General features: G+C 39.5%; 1 protein-coding gene and 1 pseudogene across 9 annotated transcripts in view; one reads left to right on the top strand and one right to left on the bottom strand.

Moving 5' to 3' along the window:
* The window catches only part of PLEKHA5 (pleckstrin homology domain containing A5), a 265,581-nt gene that overhangs the window by 54,442 nt on the left and 186,723 nt on the right, over window positions 1-24,416 (bottom strand). For 4 of the 9 annotated variants that reach the window (XM_028491073.2, XM_028491068.2, XM_028491069.2 and 1 more), the window contains exons 10-14: window positions 23,359-23,826; window positions 17,615-18,080; window positions 13,575-13,658; window positions 10,642-10,761; window positions 9,761-9,814 (exon numbers count right to left, since the gene is read on the bottom strand). In XM_028491073.2, the coding sequence (XP_028346874.1) occupies window positions 9,761-9,814; window positions 10,642-10,761; window positions 13,575-13,658; window positions 17,615-18,080; window positions 23,359-23,826 (1,192 nt within the window). Of the gene's footprint in view, window positions 1-5,686; window positions 5,958-9,760; window positions 9,815-10,641; window positions 10,762-13,574; window positions 13,659-17,614; window positions 18,081-23,358; window positions 23,827-24,416 lie in introns of those variants that run through there. The other 5 variants (XM_055085498.1, XM_055085499.1, XM_028491071.2 and 2 more) reach the window with 4 other exon arrangements.
* On the top strand, window positions 14,719-14,939 carry LOC112066345 (ubiquitin-like protein 5; annotated as a pseudogene).

Below are 24,416 nucleotides of genomic sequence, written 5' to 3'. Positions count from 1 at the left end.
GTGTAACCTACTTAAGTAGCCACATATGGCTAGTGGCTATTATACTGGATTGTAAGTCTAGAAATTCTAGACCAGTAAAGTAAGTATAATTTCCCCGTAGATTTGGATCTCATTCCCATAAGGGAAAACATCTGCTCAAGCTCTGTCAAGTAAATGAGTTTCCTTGAGTCTGAATTCTGCGGTAACAGCTTCCTCCCTCTTTTGGGGGCGGAGGCAAGAAGTCTGGATGATTTCTATCCGCCCTACAGAGCTTTTGTCCTTCACTGATAACCCATTTCTGTGCTGTCATTTTCCATTTAAATGGAAAATGGATTTTTCCTGAGTTCTTAAAGACATCTTAGAAAAAGAATTTTTAAGTTGGGAATCTGTCTTAACAATAGCCAAAAACCCTGATAGCCTAATCACTGAAGAATCCATCTCTCAAGAATGTCCTCCTGTGTCTAGATCAATAAACTTTTAAGATGTGTGGCAAAAATAAAAGGCTAAAGAATTTGACATGCCCAGGGTGAAGCTGTGAGGAATGCAGGGGCCTTTGTAAACAGGTCATTTGGATAATGACAATGTAAATGCCTTCCACTCTCATTCCAGGCACTTCTGAAAGTCCGAGAACCTGAGATTGAAGGGTATGACTACCTATAGAAACCACGCATTGTTTAACAGGAAGCAGGAAAATCTGAAGTGACTTTTTAAATAGAAGAATGTAAATAAGTCTCTTTATAGCCGATGGGGCAAAGTATGGAGGTCTATTTCTTTGGAAATTTTAAAGCAATCAGAACAAACTCTTCTGTGCTATATATGGTTTCTAAAGGTAAAACTTTGGGAAAGTATTAATATTATATGTATTCAGAAAAATCAATGGTAGTTAAAATGATGTAGCTAGACCATACAACATATCCTTTTTCTTCAAGGGAGAAAGACAGATTAAAAATAAAGAAAGAAAAAGAAAAAACAAATTGCGACACTAACACATGAGTCAAATGTATCTGACATTTCCTTAAAAGAAAAGAAGGGGGAAAAAAAAGAGCATTTCTAGACTGACTGATGCTGTAAGCACTGGCTTCAGGAATAAGGTCCATTTATTGAGAAATATGAAAACACCCCTAATCCAGCAGAACAAAAGGAGGGCAATCTCTATACACAACCTTATTTAAATTGCTGAAGTTTTTAAGCCACCATTTTGAGGTATATACCTGTGGTATATTTTGAAGGCAACTTTTAAGGTCTAGGCTAATGTCTTTCCAAATAATTTACATATATAATTTACTTACCGTGAGTTTCATCCTTTTTCACCTACGAGTCTCAACAATTAAAAAAAAATTAAAATCCTTTTGACTACAGGATACATTTTATAGATCTGATTTTTACTTCAGTGGCTTAAATCTGTTTTCCTTGATTAATGACGGTTTATTTTTTTAAACAATTGTTCCTTTAACTTTAAGTAATGTATTATCTGATGCCATCAGATAATACATCCCCAGGCAACTGAAAATATTAAAAAAGCTCAAAATCCATTTTGTAAAAATGCTTTATTGTGGAAATAAATATTGTGTTTGAAATGGTCATATATTTCTCTTCTTTGCAAGCATTTTGTAAAACTATACCATAAAACAATACTATTTTAAAGGGACAAAACATTCCGAAAGTGAAAATCTTACATCTCTGTTAGCTAAAAAAAAGTATTTGTTCTGGCCAATGGGTAAATCTACTAGAAAAATATATTTGAGCTTTAAATCAAAAGTAAAATATCTTCTAGATACAGGATCTGGGTTTTATTAATAGCAATTGTATTCTTACTGAGTTAAAATTGGCACTGAGTAGCAGAATTCCTACCATTAATTCAAAGATTTATCAGCTTATGTTTTAACTACATAATCACATCCTTAGGTTGATCCCAGAAATGACTTTGGCATTTATGCTCAACTTTATTTCCTTCCTGAGCTTTGAAAATCATTTACAATTCTACTTTGCAAGCTCTAACATCCTGCCTGACACTGAGCTCCATAAATCTCTGCTGAATGAACTTTCTGAAAAAATACATTAAAATAAGACAGAAGCAAACAAAAGCCACAATAATTGGCTTATAAAAAATATCTGCTTTTGTAAATAAACTGTGGAACTGTAGAAATATTATGCATTTTAGGAGGGGTGGGGAAATCTTGTTTTCATTTTCCTATCTTGTTAGATAGAATAACCAGTTATATAACCAAGAGCTGATATTCTTCAGGTAACAAAGATCAGCAACCTGAAATAGAACTATTCTATAGGTACAAGAACAACTCCTGATTTTGAAGGAAGAATAGATTAAAAAAAAAAAAAGAAAGAAAGAAAACTCATTAATACAAGGTATTCATCCTAGCTTTGTGATTTTGGACAAGTCATTCAACGTGACTGGGGATAAAAGTAACTGGCCACATGCTGCAGAGGCAAGTATTAGAAGCAGATGGGACACGGTATATAACAGCACTTTGCAAACTGTGAAGTGATACTTAAGCTATTAGGATGGACAGACGCTGGGCAGGTGCACATTGTAGAGAATGGGGGTGCTTCTGTAGTATCTGAGAAACGATGAGGTGCTGGCTGGAGAAGAGGGTTTATGGGGGAGGAAGTGTTTCACAGGTTGGTAGGGGGTGGTGGTGATGAAATGAGGGCTTGAGTGACAAACCAAAAAGAGACTTTATTTTGTAGGGAACCGGGAGTTTGAAGTTTCCTGAGTTAGTCGAAAGACAATGAGGCAGGTGCTTTGAGTATTGCCAGGATTTGTTGACTAAATGGTAACGAGGAGCTAGTACGTGGAAGGTGTTTTGGTGGCTTCTATGATCCTGACTAAACACCATGCAGATATTATGTATCAGCTAAAGTAAAATCTGTTCGGATGGTTCTACAGAATTGCATGATTTTCCTGTTTTCAGTAAAAGTGTTTTGAAAGTACTTTTAACTCCAGTTTCAAGGTATTGTTAGCTTTAACATGAGTTGGTGGTGGGCACATGAAATACTAGGAGAACGTAATACAACTCCAGGAGGCTGGATGACTTAATTCTGCCATTTTTATAAATCTGTAGAATCTCCACACTCAGAGTGGTGTAACAGCAGGCAGGGTGCCAAGGACCATCACACTGGGGGTCCTTCCAGGTAGCCTGCCAGTTGTTTTTGTTTTCATCCACCAGGCTGTGAGAGGCTGTCCGAGCCATAGCTGGAGGAGACTTTCCTCTTTTCCCACTTTATGTTCTAGGTCTAAGCAAACAGCTAAAGAAAGGTCCTACTCCTTCTCAAAGTCCATCAAGCTCTTCCCCAAGGAGGATGTGTTCAATAAATGTCTGTTACATCAATGGGGTTAAAGGTGACCAATATTTTGAACCACTTCTACTTTCAGTTTTTTGGTCAGGGAATTGAGGGATCAGATAACAACCTTAATTTTGGACACGCTGGAGATGTACTGAAGGCAGAACTTCCAAATGGAGATCTCCATGAGCAACTATAACTACGTAACGGAAACTGCAGTGAGAGGTGTTTTAGATGCCTTTTGGGCCCCTCTCCACATCTTCGGTTTCAGGTCTTGCTGGGTGTATGGGAACCCACTGGGTGCTCATGTATGCATAACCTCAGTGTGCTAGAGAGTTAGTCTCAAGGGACAACCCTTGGTCAGTGGAAGATGGGAGTGAGTACTCTTCTCTAGTTCAGCTGGGTTTCTATTTGTTTGTCAACAAGTATCAGATGAGGCCCCAGTTGCCTATGGCAGTTGATAGTATACAGTCTCACTCTCTTTACTCCTGTACCTTGGAATCACCTCCCAAAGTAAACTTCCTGAAAACAAGCCCACATCAAGGAAGCCCACATCACAGGCTCTGCTTTCTGGGAGAAACCCAGGGGCTAGAGATGAAAAGTAACAAAGAGACAACTAGTAAAATAATGAGTAGATGAATGTTCAGATGAGAGAACACCAAGAAACAGGGCACTTCCCCAGTTAGGGTTGAGAGGGGTGAAAACAGTTATCAAGAAGGGCCAGATGAACCACTGGTAAGAAATAGAAGAACCATGATAATAATGGATAAGCATCCGATAGGCCGAGAGATCAGAGTATTGACACACATGTATTAAATCTTTCCACTTTCTAAATTTTAATCTACCCACTGTCCATTTATTTACATTCTGCCATTATGATGTCGTATCCTGATTAAGAATTTTCTGTGTCATCTCCCTCTCCCACTTCTATGATCAAATATACAGAGGAAGGGAGAGACGGAAAAAGAAAAAAGGAGGAACGGTGTGTGAGAGACAGAGAGAGAGAGAGAGAGACAGGAATGCTCTGAACAGCACGGCAAAAGAAAATACAGATATTCTACACTATGTAACTAGTTTGGGTTAGTAAGTGTTAAATAATATTCTTTCAATTTTCCAGTTTCCTTAGTTTGCTTTTTTCAAATGCCTTTTCTATATCCCCTAGAAACATTACCTCCTGTAGCTCTCAGTCATCCCTAAAAATAGAAGCTCTAAGACTCCTTCAAATATTAGAGAAAATGGGATCTTGCTTAATAGCTCAATAGAAATGAGGTTGCTGAATGGACAACAATGAAAGCCATCAAGAATCTTTTCAATCATCTTGTTAGCAATTCTTCCCTTATAGGGAAGCTGTCTTTCATGAACACAAAGAACAAAAGGCAAGAAAGTACTGATTTTTACCTTGAATGGTTTCAGTACCAATTACATACACCCAGTTAACTGTTCCTTTTTGCATTTCCCTTGGCATAAGTATGTTTAAAAGTGGTCAGAGTTCCTGTTTTTACATTGTGGTTTCTTGAAAGGATACAGAAAGCATGCTGATGAGCAATGTCCACAGCAACCAGTAATATTAATAGAATATCAGACTTCTTCCAAAAGTCACTAGTAGTTTTAGCTCACGGCTCATAAAATATTAATCTTTATAAAAGAATTACATTATAAAACCTGAATGCTACTACAAAACTTTTGCAAATTAGAAACTTCAGCTAACTCTTCAAGATGTTTTAGAGGTTAGTATGATCAAAAATGACTCTTCTCCTCACAAGCGTTTGCTCATACTTTAAAAAAATGTGCTGATAAAAGAAGGATTGAGCTATTGACTTGCTAACCTTCAACATTTTCATGCAACAAGAACACCACAGGTATGATTGAGCTGTACTTTTCCTTTCTTGTACTATGGCAAACTGGTTTGTTATGAGAAACTTCCAGCTTTTCCATGAAAATTTGAGGATAAGGTCCTTTAGCCATCTGGTTTAAAGAATATACCATTTGATGCTAAATTCAGAAATCACTTAGGTATGTTCCATGCTGGTGGGGTGGGGGTGGGGGGAAGACAGCTCCAGCTGGGTAGGGGCAAATGAATTTCATAAAATTATGGTAGCAGAGTCATATTCTTTCCACAAAGAACTTCTGGCAATCCCCAACACAGGTGTGACTGACTGAGGGATGTCCCTTCCTTTCCCGTTCTCATGCAGCTGTTTCTGATGCAGTTAACTACAGTGACTCTTGAAGGGACAGGGGTAAAGGCAGAATGTCATAATTTTAAGGGCCATTTGTGAAAGCACATTCGATGTTACCATTTTATGTTTAAAAAATGAAAAAAATATCTGCTGCAGTAACAGCACAAGCAAAGCTCACAACTGTAGGAGTCAAACTCCATTTATTGTATCAGGTTTTCTGTAACGGGGAGGCTGGCTACTGGACTGTTTAATCATACTGGTGGCTGGGGAGACGAGGAGGAGGAGAGAAGAGGGAGAAGAGGGCTGGTATATGCTCAAGATTACCCACCAGGGGGCAGCGTGCTTGCAAAAGGCCTGTGAAGGGCTGCTGCAAGTCTCTAGATCCTTCGGTCCATCCCTACCTATACATTTCTTCATCTCGGTTCTTAAGCGTCTCATTTTCCGTTACCATGGCCTACATGGAAAGCTGGCAGAAATTTCCTCATAACTGCTCTTCAATCACTAACAGAAAAAGAAAGAAAAAGCAAGTGAGGAAGAAAGAAACAAATGGAGGGAAGAAGATGGATGAAGGGATGGGAACATGGCCTGATCTCCCCCAATCCTATTAATCCTCCCTTTACGACTGATCGAAGAAGCTCCAGCCCCAGCTCCGCCTCTTCATCGACAGAGGCCTTGCCTAGTCCTCTCTCCTGGGCTCCTGCTCTAGTTTCTACGAGCCTAGGTTCATTCCTTTGCTCAATACAACCAGTCCTGGTCTAGACTACAGGAGCCGAGAACTAGACACCGGAGGAAATCCTCGTGAGGGACGGGAGTAAGAAAATGAAGCCCCTACTCGCCATGTTAGACCTGCCCCAGCTGAACAGCAGGCGGTTGATAACAGTCAGCTTCTATGGGGACCTGTTACGCCAGCTTCACACAGATGATTTGCACGTGGCTCCACGAAATATTAGGAACTCCTAGTCATCAGATACATGTTCAGCAGGGTCATATAGCTCTAAAACTCATGCTCAATCTGCCCTGTTCTGAGAAGAAAAGAAAATATATCAAGACAGTCTCTTTTCCCTCACCGCCAAAGAACGGCAACAGGACACCCCATTCTTCAGGAAGGGGATGCCCTTACAACTGCTGATAATCTCGAATTTACTCCAACTTCCTGGCCAGTACAGTGTGGTCACTGCAAGATTGCACTTATGGCCTTTCCCCCCGTCCTATATTCTGGTAGTAGAGGAATGAACGAGGGAAAAGACAATGTCAAATCCATTCCAGAGGTATACTGTAGGATGAAATTTCCAAGTCTCACTTAAACGGTACCCAAAAGCTTCTCTAATGTTCAGTGATGACTAAGCTAAATGAGAAGAAAGTGAGTTACTGATATATTATGTATTTATTCATTTTTGAAATAGAACCTGGATGAGGTTCATAAAGTACCCAGTTAGGATTATTATACTTTCACAGGTTATACTTTGGGGCTTTATCTTAAAATTCATAAAAATGACAAACCTAGGCTCATCTTAAGAAATGTAGACATTGATTAGTCTACTAACTGGGCTATAAAAACATAAACAAACTGTAATAGCGTACTTCAGAGTAAAACAAAAAGAAGAAAATTCTACCATATAATTAGTATAGCTTTTGTTATTTTTTAAAACACTTCAGTAAATGACTTGTCCTCATGACGGTGATATGGCACCAGAAGTCAAGAGTTTTCGACTGACTGTATAATATGTAAATCTGTTCAGAATTTCAGACAAGGCATTTTTATTTGTTATAATATCAGAAATGAATTTACCTCTGAAGTAACTCAGAGACTACCCTTTGGTTCTATTTTTCATGAATAGTGATAGGCATTAAGAGAATTTAAATCAATTAAATATTGGCCTTAGGTTATTCTGATGATTTATTTGAGCAAGCAGAATAAGTGTTGAAAGAGTATCAATTAGTACATGTTCTCTTGGTATGATATACAGCTCTATAAAATGTGACCAGAGCCTCTGACTTTCAGGTTTTAAAATCTACTTTCAAATTTATAATTATATAAAACTCGTGAATCAGTTTATAAACCCAGGCAACCAATAATGCCCATAAAAATACACCTGGTCACCTAGAATCGGCTACTGGCAGTAACAAGATTAAAAGCTGGAAATGTTTGAGCTGAGTGAAAAATTTCATTAAAATTCAAAATTACCAAGAATTCTTCCTACATAACTTAATAACCTTACTACTGATGTAAAATACAGGACAGTTCAAAGGTAACTATTTCATTTATATTAAATGCAATTATTTGAAACCATAAAATTTTTTGAGTTATTTAAAGAGAGATTTTTCTTTAGGAAACCTTAAGGATGTACACATTTAGGCATATCTGAGTTTCTGGGCAAAGCCCTCACCATGTTTTTTATGCACTGTCTAATTATTATCTAAAAATGGTCCAATTTTTGCCATCAGAAATAGTCTTATTTCAATGCAAATCATCATTTAAACAAATTCTACAATTCTTCTCATTATCACAAAATTTTAAAAGTGGAAAAATATAACTATTTTGGGATCTAATATAAGAAAAAGGTGAGTTCCTGGAAAAGCTCTGCTGACATGTTGACAGAACAGAGAGGATCGATACAAAGTTGAGATTTTTATTTTAATTAATTAATTAATTAATTAAAAGACAACACACATTTATTCTCTTATACTTCTGGAGGCTAGAAGTCTGAAATCATCTCAGTGGGCCAAAACCAGAGTGCGGGCAGGGCCATGTTCCCTTCAGAGGCTCTAGGGGAGATGCCATTTCCTTGCCTTTTCCACCTTCTAGAGTGGCACTCCTTAGCGCGTCGCCTAAAAGTTGAGATTGTGGAAGTCACCTTGCCAACAGAGCAAAGGATGGGAACAGAAGCCTCAACTGGATCTGGGCCACTAAGGCCGAGGGAAGAAACGGCTCAAGCCGGGAAAGGGAGGTGAGGAGAGGCATCATCTTAGCAAATGGTGGTCTTTTCGATATATTTACCTGTCCTTTCCCAAGAGCTGCTCAAGTTCTATGTGTCTGCAATGACCGTTTTGATTTGTTGAGGTGAGCAGTAAATTAACAATAAATTAATAAACCACTAAGTTTATTTCCAGAGATTCTAGGTAACTTCAGAGTCACATTCACTTCGTTGTTTTAAACCCTAATTTTTGTAATATCCCATTATTTGTCAGAACGATCTCTAGCTTTATAGACAGAGGTGCTTTTAAGAAAGTTATTCCCCATGTATCTTAGAAGCTTTCTGGCGGTGTGGAATTTTGAGGGAAGGCTTATCTTACTATTTTGTTGGCAAACATGTCTTTATTAGATTGTATAATGTACACTGTGGCTAAATTTAATAGCACCAGTCTCTGAAGTGAAGACTAGACTTTGGACTCATGAAATGCTGATTTCTAAAGCATTCCAATAGGCAAAACTATGATGAAAACATTTTGTGGGAAAATAAATTACAAATTAACAAAAGCATATTTCTTTTAAAAATTAAAAGAAAAATGATTGAACATCTTCTCAAGGGTTATCCTAATGCAAAATCCCTCTTTAAATATAACTAATTTAAAGCAGTACATTATTATTTTGTTTCAAACAGGGCAAATATAAATATGTAAATACTGTCTTACAGCATTTTCCGAAGTAACCTCTTTCATTTGATAAAATATTCAAGTTTGAACATTCTGAAAACAAGCTAAAGCAAATCCCAGCTTAATTTATATGCAAGAAGAAAGCATTCACTAGAAGAAATTTTATGTTTAAGAACATATAAAAAATCCTCATCAAATTAAAATTAAATATTAACAGGGAAGTTCACAAACGCCAACATTCAGGAGTGTCAGTCCTTGTTCATCAACTTCCACTCACTTTTCAACATTTACCCATCGGTCAACCTCCGCTTTGGGAATACAGAGAGCACCACACCCACCTCCTCCTGGCCTTCAACAAGGCATTCACAGCTGGGTGCCTATTTCTTTAATTAGGTCACCTCCAAGCTGATACAAGCCAAAAAGTACAAGTATTCTTGGGATAAGAAAAAAGAAATCTAGAGAATCCAGGCTCTCAATTTCCGGAGACCTGGTATTTGTATCCCACCTCATCTCCACAACTGTCCTTTGTAACCTGCTTATTCTGGTATTCCTGAATCCCCCTGGTGAGGGGTGTCTCTCAGTCTGCCTCTTGTAAAAGTTACACTATTAACGCAAAATGACTGAAATATCTGAGTAGCCCGAAAATTGTACTACATTGAACACATTAAAACATAAGGAATGATAAGTAAGAAAAAGTCTTCAAGGCCCACCTGATGATCCAAATATATGGTGTTCCTTTGAAGGTGATGTGAAAGGATTTCATTCTAGTAGGCATCAATCAAGGTACAAACGGACAGAGAAAGAGGGTGCGGAATTCATGAAAAGGTCAATTTTGAAACAGGGAAAACAGGTAGTTTGTCACAACCTATATTATACCACAGCACACAACGACTTCCACACACATGCTCCCCTGTAAACGGCACAGATGGTGCATTCAATGATTATAAATTACACTTAGTTTTGTAAGAAATTAAGTAGACATGCATATAAGCTGAAACATTAAGCAGAAAAATCCTTCAAATGCCTTTAGCAGACTCAAGGTTAGAAGCTTTACATGTTAATTCTTTTCTGCAATATGTTACTACTTCTTTGGATGTTTCTCATATAACCAGAGGCTATTAAACCCTTTGAGAAATGTTTACGTGTGTTCATTTTAAAAATCAAGAACACACGAAATTAATCTTTGACATTTAAAAGGCAGTACTATTAAAACGCTAATCACTTCTCAACTTACTGCTTTATGGGGAACGACGGGACTCTTCAATATCTGTTTTACCGGAGGTGGAAGTTAGTGTTTGAGGAATGACAGTAGTAGTCTGAAGTCTGCATGCATTTCCTCCCTCACAACCAAAAGCTGGTGGGTGAGTGGGTGGGTGGAAGGCTACGAAGAAATGCAGCCAACCCACGTCTTCCTTTAATAACGTATAACCAAGGGAATTCTCAAAGGGTCAATAGGAGATCCCGATGTCGTCGCCGCAGTGGTGGGATGGGCTCATGCTCACGGGAATGACGCTGATCAAACCGATTAATAATGAACGGCTCAGCGTGAGTGACAAGAGCAGACACACAGACACATCTCTCCATAGCTGACCTTTGGGCTGTGCGCCTCGAGCTTTAGCTGCATGAGCTGTGCTAACGTGTGCTCCCGGATACTACTCAGTTCCGCTTGCTGCCGTCTCAGCTTTATAAGCAGCAGCGTAAGCTCCTCTGGCTGAAGGAGTACAATTTAAGAATCCAAACAGTGGAAAACAGATTAATTGTGGTCTTAAGTGACAGATATTAAACCAAGATTTCTTGGCAAGTTTCCTCTTATGGTTGACATCAAACATAGTGCCTAGGCGCTATGATGATAGGTCATACATAAATGCATAGATATCTAGAGAAATAGAAGGAACAGTATTACTTGGTAAGATACAGCAAAACAACAGTCTATTAAGGCATTTTCTCAGAACTCATGAGAGAATATTTAAATCTTAAGTATAAAAAAGTGCAATGCCAAAAAAACCCCCACCATTATAAAGGTTTGTACATGAGAGCTATTATTAAAATATATTTTAATGAGATGTTTAAAAATGACACCTAAGACTTTTATAGCAATAGAACAATACCTGCATGCCCAACACTCTATCTTAGAGAACGGAAGGTTAACAAAAAGAATTAAAATTCATGTAAAACTTGGATGACATCTTCACATCATTAAGCTCAGTCAGTACCTGAGATCCATTAAACTGCTTCCCAGTTATATTTTTAAATGTCACTGTTAGTGTTTTCACAGGATATTTTATATTGACCAAAAGACCAGTTTTTATTTTTAAGGAAGAAAAAAATGTATTTACTACACACAGAAAGCTTCCATGTGTGCATAAACCCTCCTTCCACCCTTGGCAGAGAGCAGAGAACCTTTTGGTTCCTGATTGGTTACTCTGATCTCTGAGGGGAATAAACTTTCAAAGGTAGATACAATTCCTTAACAGGACACTCCGATATATTTTTTTTCGTTAGAAATGCGGTAAAGTATGGCCATTGGCAGTCTCACAGGCCATAAAATATCATTCGGTGTTTGACTGAGCTTTGTTATGATTAAAAACTGCACAGAGACCACAGGGAGACTCTGCTCACTTAAGAGCTACAGCTGTGCTCTTAAAACTTCCGAGCCAAAAAGCGTTCCCGAGATTGACTTGTTTTGCCTACAGCACAGCATTACACTTGGCTCTCTTCTTTTCTGTTCATTTGCTGTTGCTCTTTATTTTCCATAAAAAAAAATTTTTTTAGGGTCACAAATCATTTTTTAGAAAATGGAAGTATAGTTGATTTACAATATTATGTTAGTTGCAGGTATACGGCAAAGTGATTCAGTTACATATATATATATTTTAGATTCTTTTCCATTATAGGTTATTACAAGATACTGAATACAGTTTCCTGTGTTATTCAGTAAATCCTTGTTACTTATCTGTTTTATGTATAGTAGTCTGTATCTGTTACAAATCAAGTTTAACTGTTACTTGAAGTTACATTAAAGGTTATTGCCTTCTAGAGGAAAAAATGTCAGAAGTAAACCATAGTTACTATTGGATTCTCTGAGTATCCACACAGACGAGACAATAGCTTGACAGTCAAAGAATGTGTGTGCATGTGTGACTTAAAGAAGAAATTTCTTAACAGGAAAAGAAGAGTTGCTTTTGCTCTGAGGCCAACCACATCTTGTGGCCTCACGACTGTGAGACAGTCCATATCTTATGTCGTCATATCAAGCTCTAGAGGTCTTGCCAGAGAGAAAGGAGCATGGGGGTAAGGGATTAGATAGTCTAAGTAAGACCCAGAGGGATATTTGACAGAAATACTAAAAGAAACCTTAAAACTCTGGTTTATTACTTATGGCATTAAAGAGATTTTCAAAAGCATGAAAGATTACACTAAGCTTGCTAGATGTTTAAATTTGAGGCACAATTGATTCCTCCAAAAGGAGGAGGTGGTAAATAAATTTTGTCCTAAATATCCACTAGAGGGAGCAAGGTAGAAGAGAAAATTTCATAATATGATACTTAGCATTATCTTATGATTAAGGTCTGTTTGCCAGATCAACAATCTAATGTTTAAAATTTCCAACAGTTAAAAATTTTTAGTTATAGTCAAGCAATATCTATCGCCTTTAATAAGTAAACCACAAGTAGTTTAAAGCCAAGAAATCTGCCTTATATCTAAGCATGTAAGAGATGAAATAAAACAATGTTTGAAAAATACATAGAAGATAAACTTGTTTTGATTACTGCAGGAAGAGGATTTTAAGTAATGAACAACTATATGGTCCTCAAATCATATCTTCACAGAAATTAAGACTACCTACTAATATAAAAGCATAGTTCCCCTGATAAAAGAATGCCATTAAAATAGAATGAAGTGATGAAAAGTCACCTTTTCTCTTTAATTTGAAGAGTAAGTGTCCTGGTAACGTAACTCCTTTCCAATGTGAACAGGAATAATACTGACTATGAAATGATAAAGGTAAGTACTTGCCTGAACTTAGTATTTCTAACAGTCTCTCTTTCTCTGCATAAATATGTAAATCAGTTTCTTTTCTGCTCTAAGGTAGTTAATCTATATAAAAATCCACAGGAGAAACTTGACAGGCCTGTGGTTTGACTATAGACACAGAGTTGCTTGCTGGATTTGTTTCCCTAAGGAACTACTCCAACTTCCGTTTCAAGGAAGAGGAAACTAACATTCAATGAAGTAAAGAAACCCTCCCAGGTTATAAAGTAAAGAAACCCTCCCAGGTTATAAAGATTCTGGAAAACAGATATTTAGGCAGTCAGACATTCAGGGAAAGGTATCAGGAAGACACTGAAATGGCGACAGGATTCCAAATTCTACTGATGAATATCTCTTCCACAAAGCTAGTAATGGTTTTTCTCTGGGAGGCACCTCTCTGAAAACTCAAACTTAAAAGCTATGTCAGATATGTGCTATCATGTGTAGCACATAAATAAAACATGATATGGTAAATAAAGATATCGTACTCACCGTTTTGCCTTGGAGGCTCTGGGGGCTAACGGACTGTAAAGTTAGGCCAGCTGGCATTGACCTCCTGTCAGGCACATACACGTGCTAGGAAGATAAAGGCACAGTGTAAATTCTGTGGTCAATGTCAGTGATGAAAATTATATTATAAAATGTCATTTAAAATTGCTATTGGTGCTTATGAAAGAAGACAGATACTAAAACTTCAGGACTAAAATACAGACACTGATGAACAGAGTAATTCCATACAGTCTGGCTCAGTGGTTCTCAAACTTATTGGTCTCAGGAGCCCTTTACATCCTTAAAAAGGAGATTTTAGTGACAAGAGTGGCATTATATTACAGTTTTGCAAATCTCTTTAATGTCTGGCTGGATATTCATATCTGCCTCTGCATTCGATCTGTTGTGATCATCTCTTTTAGGGGAAGTATATGAAGAAAAGCCACCTTCGATATACGTAATTGGAAAAGGGAAGAGAACTTGAATAGCTTTTTTGGATATTTGCAGTTGCTCTTCTTTGATACTGCACTAAAGGTCAAAAAGTGGTACTTTCTTAAAGGTTAGTTGCGAAGTGGTATCTGAAACCGTATCAATGAACTTTTTGTACTCTGTCACACTGACATCCATTCATTGGTTTATTTGCACTTTAAATGAATCTTTTACCCATCCATGATTTTGAGACATCAAACACTGGCCAGGCGGAAAATACTGGCTCAGTGAGTTACGCAGATGTTCCAAATGCTGGCACATGTTAGTCTACAAGATCAGTAGCGCCTATCTGTTAATACCATCGTTGATCTTTAAGCACCAGAGAGCTGTCAAGCTCACAGAGGCAGATACAAGATTTCCAAAATTCTAATTTTAGCTTGAAAGCTCAAATGTTGTGGTCGGTGACAGATACTGTGGGTTGCTTTCCTTGAAGTGACAGGCTAACATTTCACTCTGAGGAAGTGTCTGTCAAATACCAAGTCTGAACAACTATAGTTTGTCATTCGTTCTTTCAAGTAAAAATGGTGTTTCATAAAAAAAAAAAAAAAAAAGAAAAAAGACGAAGAAAGAAAGAAAGAAAAAAAAAGGCCTGGGCTCTGCACTAGAGTGAGAAGGTTGTGGCGTCAGACGGTTCCGGGTGATTCCAGTTCCAGCCAGGATGATGGAGGTTGTCTGCAACGACCGTCTAGGGATGAAGGTCCGAGTTAAATGCAATGCTGATGACACCACCGGGGACCTTAGAAGCTGATTGCAGCCCAAACTGGCACCCATTGGAACAAGATTGTTTTGAAGAAGTGGTACATGATTTTTAAGGACCACGTGTCTCTGGGGGACTATGAGATCCATGACAGGATGAACCAGGAGCTTTATTACCAATAGAGCAGAATTTCTTCTCCCACCCTCACCCCACAACACTAGTATGGATGCTTGTTTTTTTTTTTTTTTAAATACTTATTTTATTTACTTGGTTGTGCAGGGTCTTAGTTGAGGCTCGCAGGCTCCTTAGTTGCGGCAGGTGGGCTCTTAGTTGTGGCATGCATGTGGGATCTAGTTCCCTGACCAGGGATCGAACCCGGGCCCCCGGCACTAGGAGCACATAGTCTTATCCACTGCGCCACCAGGGAAGTCCCTGGATGCTTATTTATTTATTTTTTTGCAGTACCCGGGCCTCTCACTGTTGTGGCCTCTCCCGTCGCGGAACATAGGCTCCGGACGCGCAGGCTCAGCGGCCACGGCTCACGGGCCCAGCCGCTCCGCGGCATGTGGGATCTTCCCGGACCGGGGCACGAACCCGTGTCCCCTGCATCGGCAGGCGGACTCTCAACCACTGCACCACCAGGGAAGCCCTATTTTTGAAAACTCATGTTAATAAAAACTTAGAGGCTGAAAAAAAAACAAAAACAAAAACGGAGCTAGTTCTGCTGGCAACTCAAATAACCACTCAAGTGTTTTTCCCTGAGACAACTATTAGCACTTTGGTATGCAAAGAGAAATGCTTTAAGTACATTTCCCATTTCATCACACAGAATATTAAAATGCTATGGAATGAAAAGTCAAGATTGAATAAAATTATCTTTTACTGTTTCATCAAAAGGATTTATTTTTACGGCAAGTCTGTGTCAGTGAAGCATTATGATGACCACTAGTATAGTCTGAGCCACTCCCTTGACTTAGACTAAGGTGCTAGTACTTTTACCCATTATTGCTTTCGCACTATTAGAAAATGGTAAAACAATGAATAATGCCTTATTATTATTATAAAAATAGTTCTGAGCTTACTTACAGGCTCCCTGAAAGGGTCATGGGGACCCTCAGGTACCCCCCAGGTACTCCCTAAGGGTCCATGAACCCTACTTTGAGAACCACTGATCACATCAAGGAAGATGATAGGACAGTTTGAAAGAAAAATTGGCAATGTTGGAGAAGCTTTTCGGGAGGAGGAGATGTTTAGTTGACTGGGAAAACTGGCTAGAGAGCACACACGCATCTCACATCTGCTGTTGCAAGAGATGATAAATTTCGGCCATGAGAACACTCGTCAACCACGCACTAATAATTTGTATTAGATCAGATTTCTCTTGAATATTGTTACTATTTTTATTAGTCTTTGGATGTACGAAGTGACAAAACATTGAACTTTGCTACAGCAGAGTTCAAAGTGAGCTTTTTTTGGTGGGACAAACTAAAGCTTCCTCCAGAAAAAAATTCCTGATTGACTTATTAATTTCTAACTAATGCTTATTTATGGAAAAGTCAAGCAAATGCTTTCTGCAATGATGTAACAGAAGGAGTCAGCCCATCGCAAGGATAAGAAAAGGTGCTTTTCAAAATGGAATAAAGCAAGGTGTTCTTTAGAATTAAAAAGAAAGTGACAGGAAATTTCCTTTCGCTTTAGGACAGACATTAGAGACCCAGCTGCACACAGGGTGACTGATCAAAACAACTGCTTCAGCATTATGAAAAGCAGATCGATGCAAAGCACTCGAATTCATTTCAAAAAATCTACTAAGCAAGGCTTACACCAACTTAAGGTGCAAATTAAAGCATGATCTCTATTTAGAACTTAATTTTTTTAAAAGTATATGTAGAGAATTCCCTGGCAGTCCAGTGGTTAGGACTCCTCGTTTTCACTGATGAGGGCATGGGTTTGATCCCTGGTCAGGGAACTAAAATCCCCCAAGCCACGAGGCACGGACCAAAAAAAAAAAAAAAAAAAAAAAAGTATATATATCAGTAAGCATTGTTACTTTAATATGCAATTGGGCACCTGAGGAGTATTTCAATATGCTATATCTTCCGCTGGTTAGTAGATGAGGTTAGCACTTTTTAAAAAAAAAAAAATAAACTTATTTATCTATTTCATTTTTGGCTGTATTGGGTTGTCGTTCATGTGGGCTTTTCTCTAGTTGCGGCAAGCGGGGGCTACTCTTCCGATGTGGTGCACAGGCTTCTCTTGTTGCAGAGCACGGGCTCTAGGTGCAAGGGCTTCAGTAGTTGCAGCACGCAGGCTCAGCAGTGTGGCTTGTGGGCTCTAGAGCGCAGGCTCAGCAGCTGTGGTGCACGGGCTCAGTTGCTCCGCGGCATGTGGGATCTTCCCCGCCCAGGGCTCGAACCTGGGTCGCCTGCACTGGCAGGCGGATTCTTAACCACTGCGGCACCAGGAAAGTCCTGAGGTTAGCACTTTTATCTTAGCAAAGAACATGAAGGGCCTGACACTAGACTGCAGGGATGCTAGAAGAGGGTGGGTGTAGAATTTGTGTGTATGAAGGGCCAATCAGCTGATGAGACATGCTATCAAGCAGGGAAGAATACATAATGCATCTGTTCCAAAGAGCTGCTCCTGAGAGATGAAGCATTGCAAGCTTAGGTTTTCTACATGAGATTCTGACACTGCAGAATACTCTTCCTTAATCTTTAAAACAAAAAAAGAGCTGGCCTTGCCTACCTCCTCCCCATTTTCTTGTCTCTCCCATTCAGAGAGAGAGAGAGACGTGTACTAGAAGTAAAACGCAGCATCCCTGGAGCAGTGAACCCTGGATGAGCAGACGTCTTACCTTGGGGTGATGGGCCCGGTGCCTGCGGTCTATCGTCACATCTCCCCTCTGAATTGGTGAAGACACTTCTGATCTGTAGGTTCGCTGAGGGGAGTAGCCCTGATAAGCAGCTATGGAGCCGTGGGAAGGTGATGTGGGGATGGAGTGCATTGTCTGGTCAGAAATATTAACCATGGTTTTAGGGCTGGTCAGGGTGCCATGGCGAGGGAGGGTGCCCTGCTTGTTATAAAACTGACGCTGCTGCCACTCATAAAGCTGCCACATGGTGTCGTCTCTCATGGATCTCCGCTTCTCTTCGGCCCCAGGTCCGGCTGTCTTGTCGTGAACGGAAGGAGTTACACTGCAGATACTTTCTGGCCGGGTCTTGCTGTTTCTTGGGAGTGTTCTATAGCCTTCAGGGTAGCGGGCCACGATCTGGGCTCTGTGGCTTGGCATATTTCTTGGTAATGTTTGGTAAGAGATTACTCTGAAATAAAAGAACAATTGGAACGTAAAAATGAAGGAGAGTTGTTTCCCGGATTCTAAGTTAGAGTAAAATTTTTTTTTCCTCTTGGTAGGTAAAATATATACTTAGGACTTATTGTTTTAAAAGACCAAAATATTATACAAGGTACAAGTGATTAATGAACAGATTTTAATCTTTTTATGAAATTCAATTCAATGGATTTAATACATTAAGTGAACAGCATCCATGACGCTCACATAAAAGACTATTAATTCCACACAAGGTACAGTTTTATTTCAAGAAAGAAGAGTATTAAACTTTTTTCAGAAATAAGAATGTTCAAGCTCTCATCTCAAGTCTGTCCTCATATCTTATTTGTTTTTATATAAATAAACTCCTAGAATCTCATCTTCACACATCACACCAGAACAGTTAAATAGGGTTTCTGCGGGTGGATGGAACACTAGAGTTTTTGAGCTGTGCCTAAGAGTGTGAAGACAGGAAATGAAGGACTGCAGGTGGTGATGCTCTTTTGTACCATGTCCTTCTGAGAGCATGACTGTTTATGGGAAGAAGTACATCAATCGGTACATTTGTGGCTTGAAAGAATAATCTCCCTTGATTCCCTTGATAACTTTTCTTTTTTTTTTTTGCAGTAACCGGGCCTCTCACTGCTGTGGCCTCTCCCGTTGCGGAGCACAGGCACCCGACGCTCACGGGCCCAGCCGCTCCGCGGCACGTGGGATCCTCCCGGACCGGGGCACGAACCCGTGTCCCCTGCATCGGCAGGCGGACTCTCAACCACTGCGCCACCAGGGAAGCCCGATAACTTTTCTTAATTTGAGAAATAAAAATGACTTGAAGCCAAAGCTCAAAGTTTAATTATTTAAAGACAAAATACTTCCAATATAATATTTCAGACACAAAACTGCAAATCTCTGGAATTTTACAATGTTTTAATATTAGTGAACTTCATTATTAGTCAAGTGGGAAAAAGCAGTTGATCAAAAACCAGGGGGCTTCCCTGGTGGCGCAGTGGTTGCGCGTCCGCTTGCCAATGCAGGGGAACCGGGTTCGCGCCCCGGTCTGGGAGGATCCCACGTGCTGCGAAGCGGCTGGGCCCGTGAGCCATGGCCGCTGAGCCTGCGCGTCCGGAGCCTGTGCTCCGCAACGGGAGAGGCCACAACAGAGGGAGGCCCGCGTACCGCAAAAAAAAAAAAAAAAAAAAAAACCAGGAGGGCCAAGCTTTCATTCTTGCTTTCCCACTAAGTGCAGAGACCTTAGAAAAGTTACACCTCTGGGACTGAGAGAATGTTCCAGTGTGTGTGTGTGGCAAAGACCAAGAGATCATACTCCTTTTAATACTCGGGGTTACCAACTTTCTATTTTAAAATTTGTGCCAAAAGTATGAAAATTATTTTCAAAAAACTTTACTATTCTATTGCAATGATATACTTAAAGATAAAAAGATACCCCTAAATAAGGAAGGGCATAATCTTCAAGTGCTAGAGTCCTTCACATGCTACTGATATCTGGCCAACTGGAACTTTTTGGGATTCGGCTTTCTCATCTAGAAGATGATTTGATCACAAAGTGGTCTTACAACTCTAAAATCCCATGTCTTATATTGTACTTGAAATATTTCCAATTTCTTCAACCATTCCCCTGAATTGAATTTCTTTCAGCATGCTGACCATCTCTCAGCTTTTCAACGTCTTGATTTAAAAGAGGCTTGCTCAAAATTTATCCCCGTCACCCTCCCTTCCATACCTCCACCCCAAGAACCACTACACAGGGGCCAACCATCTGATGACTTTTGGGCTGAAGTGAGGGAGAAAAGTACCCAATAATACTCTGATATAAGCAGTAGAAAGAGTTTAATTTTTTGCTGCTTTCTCTTCATGTGCATTTCCTAATTTTCCCCTGCTTGGTCTCCCTTCCTATTCCTACTTTCTCAGTTAAGCCAGAAACTGGAAAAAGTCCAGAGCTGGCAACCCCACAGCTATGTGCTTAGGAAGCATGTCAGACAGGGGAAGATGATTCCATCCAAGAAATTCTGCCCTAGCACTCAAGCAACGTACTCCAATATACCTTGGTTTATTTGGCCATTCATAAACTCAAGAAATATTATAGAGACCTTGCTGTGCAAGAAGCTCTGGATTAGGCACAGAACTATATCATAGAAGCGTATACTGAAAACATAAATAATACTAACTTTATATCCTGTTTGGAAATCTGTAAAAAGATCATATATAATCATACAAAGAGGGGACACACATTTTCGATCTAAAATACATGAAAAACTGCCTGTGGACTAATGTTTAAATTCCAGTTCAGAAAATCTGATTACACAAAACTCAAGCATTCATAACACGTAAGCTGGAACCTGTGGCAGAGATGGATATTGAAGTTGAACACTTATCATGTGATCATTAACAACAGGCTATTTTCCTACCAAGTTTGGCTAATTAGGGACCACAAAGTATAAAAGGTTCTTCTGCCATCTTTCCAACTCCTTTTGGAGAATTTTAATGGAAAATCTGGTTGTCATCAAGTGTATTTATTTTTATCCCATATACTTTCTACCATTTTGAGACCACTTTTTAAAAAAACTACAGTCTCCTTCAGTGGTTTTCCCCAAAGAAATTCAAATTAAGTAAAGTGTGATTTACTTTTAAGTGAACGCTTAAGAAACGAACTTTGTAAGCGCCTTCATCACGTTTAGTGCTCCATTCAGCAGCAGTTGCCTGTCAAACACCATGAAAACCCTGACCTGTGATTCTGCCACGCAGAACAATGGCTTAGGCTCCCGGCATCTGAACAGTGCCCGCTACTCACAAAGAAACTTTCAGGCTCTGCTCACAGATGCAGGCATCTACTATATGACTACATATTAAACCTCTATTCTTTCTATCAGAACTTTAGGAATAAAAGCCAGCCTTTCATAAAGTTTCACAAAACGAATTATACCATGTATTACTATTAGGCTTCTTCCCACCAATAAAAATTATTTCATTATAAAACCTCACAACTGTTTCTTAAGCATGCAGTTCATATGATAATGTAGATGATCTATTTCAGTGATCCAAACTGGACTCCAGCCGGTGAAGCTGAAGCTGGAGGAGCAACGTGGAGAAAACCTTAGCTCAAAATAACCTAAGACTAGCCTTCAGAAGCTGGAAGGTCTGTAGTCAAAATAAAGAGCCTTTATGTGTGTTAATTATACGCAACCAAGGACTTTAACAAGTGCTTGAAAACTAATACTTCTGCTCAACAATTTAAAAAAATTAACTTCCAGATACTGAACCCCTTTAACTATACCCATTCAACCTTAAGAAAGTATGATTTTATTTGAGGAAAAGTGCTTCTATTGAGAAGTGAGATTTAATTTGCTGGGTAGAGATGCAGCAAATCTTCTGGCTGGGATCCCCCGGGATCCCCCCCCCCCACCCCCGCTGGTATTTTTATTATTGTTTCCCTGAAAACAATTACCTTTATAAGTACTTTCAAACATCCTTTCTTCCCCTCCCACCGCCCAGAACTACCTCTGGCTTTTCTTCTGTCTAATCAAATTTTATTTTTGAAACAGTAACTGTTTCTCACAATTGTCCCTTGAGAAAATTAGAAAAGTGAGCCCTGAGGGTGGAGGAGAAGGAAACAAGTGAGCAACATCACGGAGTCGGGTTTTGCAGCCCTGGCTGAGCTGCACTCCTGAGAGGAGAGACTGGCAGACAACCAGCCAGCCCGGAAGGACATTCCACTATTACCAAAGCTCATCTTCTTTTAACCAAAACAATAGTAACTCATCGCTTTCTGGTTTCCTCCTATCGAGAGGTAAGAGTTACAGTAAGTCTTCAGTTAATTTTACTATGTTAGTTCATTAAAGTACCTTACAAATCTTGCATCACCAGCTTCCCACCTACCAACACAACACAACACTTTTCCTCGTCTACAATCACCTGCTTTTCCTCCGTTTCCTCTGGCCCTTATTTTTGGTCTCCTTTGCAGGCCCACCATCCTTTTTTTTCCCTTTAAATGTAAATGTTCTTTCTGATTTTCATCCTTACCTTTAAGCATATCTGATATAATGACGACACCCCAGATCTTATTCAAGTCCAGATCTCTCTTTGGAGATACAGACTGCAGGCACCTCAGATCTAACCTGTCCAATCACTCATTACCTTCCCTCTTCCCAAACCTTCTCTATGCGGTGAAAGGCACCGGACAACGCTTGATGACCAGACCAAAAAGCAGGGGACTTGAGTGAGACCAGTTTGCAATCAAGCACATCCAAGCACCCAACTAGGCTTGTCAAGTATGTCGTGAATACATCCCCTTCCTCTCCTCGTTTCACTCATTCCAATAGTTTTTTGAACTTTCTCCAATTCATTCTCCAGACTCTGCAGCAGGGACGATACCTGCTGAAACACCAATCTGCATACGTCTCCTCTGGCTTCTCTCTCCAGCCTCGCCTCTCATCCATCGTCACAGCGGTTGTGCCTAAGCCAGACTCATGTCTTCGGAGTCCTTTCCCAGCTCTACCAGTTTTGCATATGTAAACCATATTTCACTTCCTCCAAAGAGGTTTTCCTGAACCCTTAGGTTGTCCCCAAAACATCTTCTTACAGCATCCTGTTCTTCCATCACTGTATTTGTCACCATATACTGTACCTGTTTGTTTAACTTTCTCCTCTACTGGACTAAGAACCTTTGTGAGAAATCTGAACTGTAATTTTTCAGTATTTCACTTTCTGGCCCCATGATTACCATAGAGTAGTTATACAATAAGTATATGAAAGAACAAATGTGTACATGCATGAATAAATGCTTAGATGAATAAATATAATACTTAGCCATGTGCATTATGAGCTTAAGAAAGCCAAAGAATGAGACTGAGAACTAGAGAGCCTAAGCCTTTCCGGTCTCCACGTTACATGTCTCAGGAGAGCTTCGCATTACATCAAGCTGCAGAAGCTACTAGTGGAAAACAGCAGGGCGGTGGGGAGAGTGAAGATTCCTCATCCCAAACAAACATGATCTGTACCCACAGCCTATGCCTTCTCTTGTGCTGGGCCAGAGAGGATGACTCCTTGCTATTAGCAAAGTTGGGTGACAGAACACTGAGAGGCAGAGAAAAAACACTGATATCTGATTACCATCAAAAAAAGATGAGTAATGAAGCTGTAATATCTCAAACACAATTTGAACTTAATACTTTGAATTGGTATCTCAGAAACCAGTCTCCCACCAACCTAACAGGAAAGAAACCTGGGTACACAACACATAACAAGACACTTACCCCCGGGTTTCTTCTTCATGACCTCTCCCCTTCTGGATTTTAATCCACTGTTCCAGCTGTTGCATTGAATTCGTTCTCTGTATGACTCGATCAGCCTCTGTGTGTAAGGGCCCTGTATTGGGGTGACTTCCACCTCTAAGATCTGCCAGGCTAACATTGACTGTTTTGTTCTCTGAACTATTCACATTGACTGGCCTGTAGTGTCCGGTCTGACCCGGGCACGTTGACCCGCTCTCATATTCAGACGACAGAGAATTCAATTTTACACTATTTATTTTTGTTAAAGGTCTATCTTGGCCATCCTTCTGAAATCCATATCTTTCAGCTTCTAATGCCTTTTTTTCTTCATTTTTGCTCATTTCCTTGTTTTTCTGGTTATTTTGGACCTCTGGTTTAATTAGCACTCTATGGTTGGGAAAGTTATTGATTTCTTTAGTTGGTGCATTCTCAGGTGTAATCTTATCCACTCTGAAATCAGAGAAGAAAGCCAGAGTAAATCAGATGAAATAATGCACATGTTATTTCTGGGATTCAATCTAGGAAAAACATAGAATTACCTTTGACTTTACTAAAAAAAAACACCCTGAAACAGTCACAGAGGAGACGTCTGCACAAATCTCCAGTACTGTAGTATGAAAATTCAAGTACGACACCAGAATGTATAAATAGAAAGGGGAAAAAAATTAAACCTAAAACATACAGCGTATAAAGCACTAGAGGAAAAAAAGTGATGAGTGTCCCCACCATTAGAAATCTGGAAAGAAAGCAAATAAGACTGCCCTTTGACAGTGAAACCACAAAAATCCACACTTAAAAGACCACAGTAACTAGTCATTTGAAATAACATGGTTTCCAGCCAGGAGGGTTAACTCACCATGAGACAAACATGACTCTGGTTTGTGGCAATGGAAATTACATTCTGATGCTATCAAAGATCTGAACCACATGACTGATGAACTCTCTGTGTCTGTGTTCAAGAGGACCTGAGTTTCAGGTAAGAGCTCTTAAAGCCAGACTGCATGTGCTCAGCTGACAGCTCTACCTCTTACTAGCTGCGT

This window comes from Physeter macrocephalus, chromosome 6 (genome assembly GCF_002837175.3).
Source record: "Physeter macrocephalus isolate SW-GA chromosome 6, ASM283717v5, whole genome shotgun sequence".
Taxonomy (NCBI): domain Eukaryota; kingdom Metazoa; phylum Chordata; class Mammalia; order Artiodactyla; family Physeteridae; genus Physeter; species Physeter macrocephalus.
This window is presented reverse-complemented; position numbering and strand designations above follow the sequence as displayed.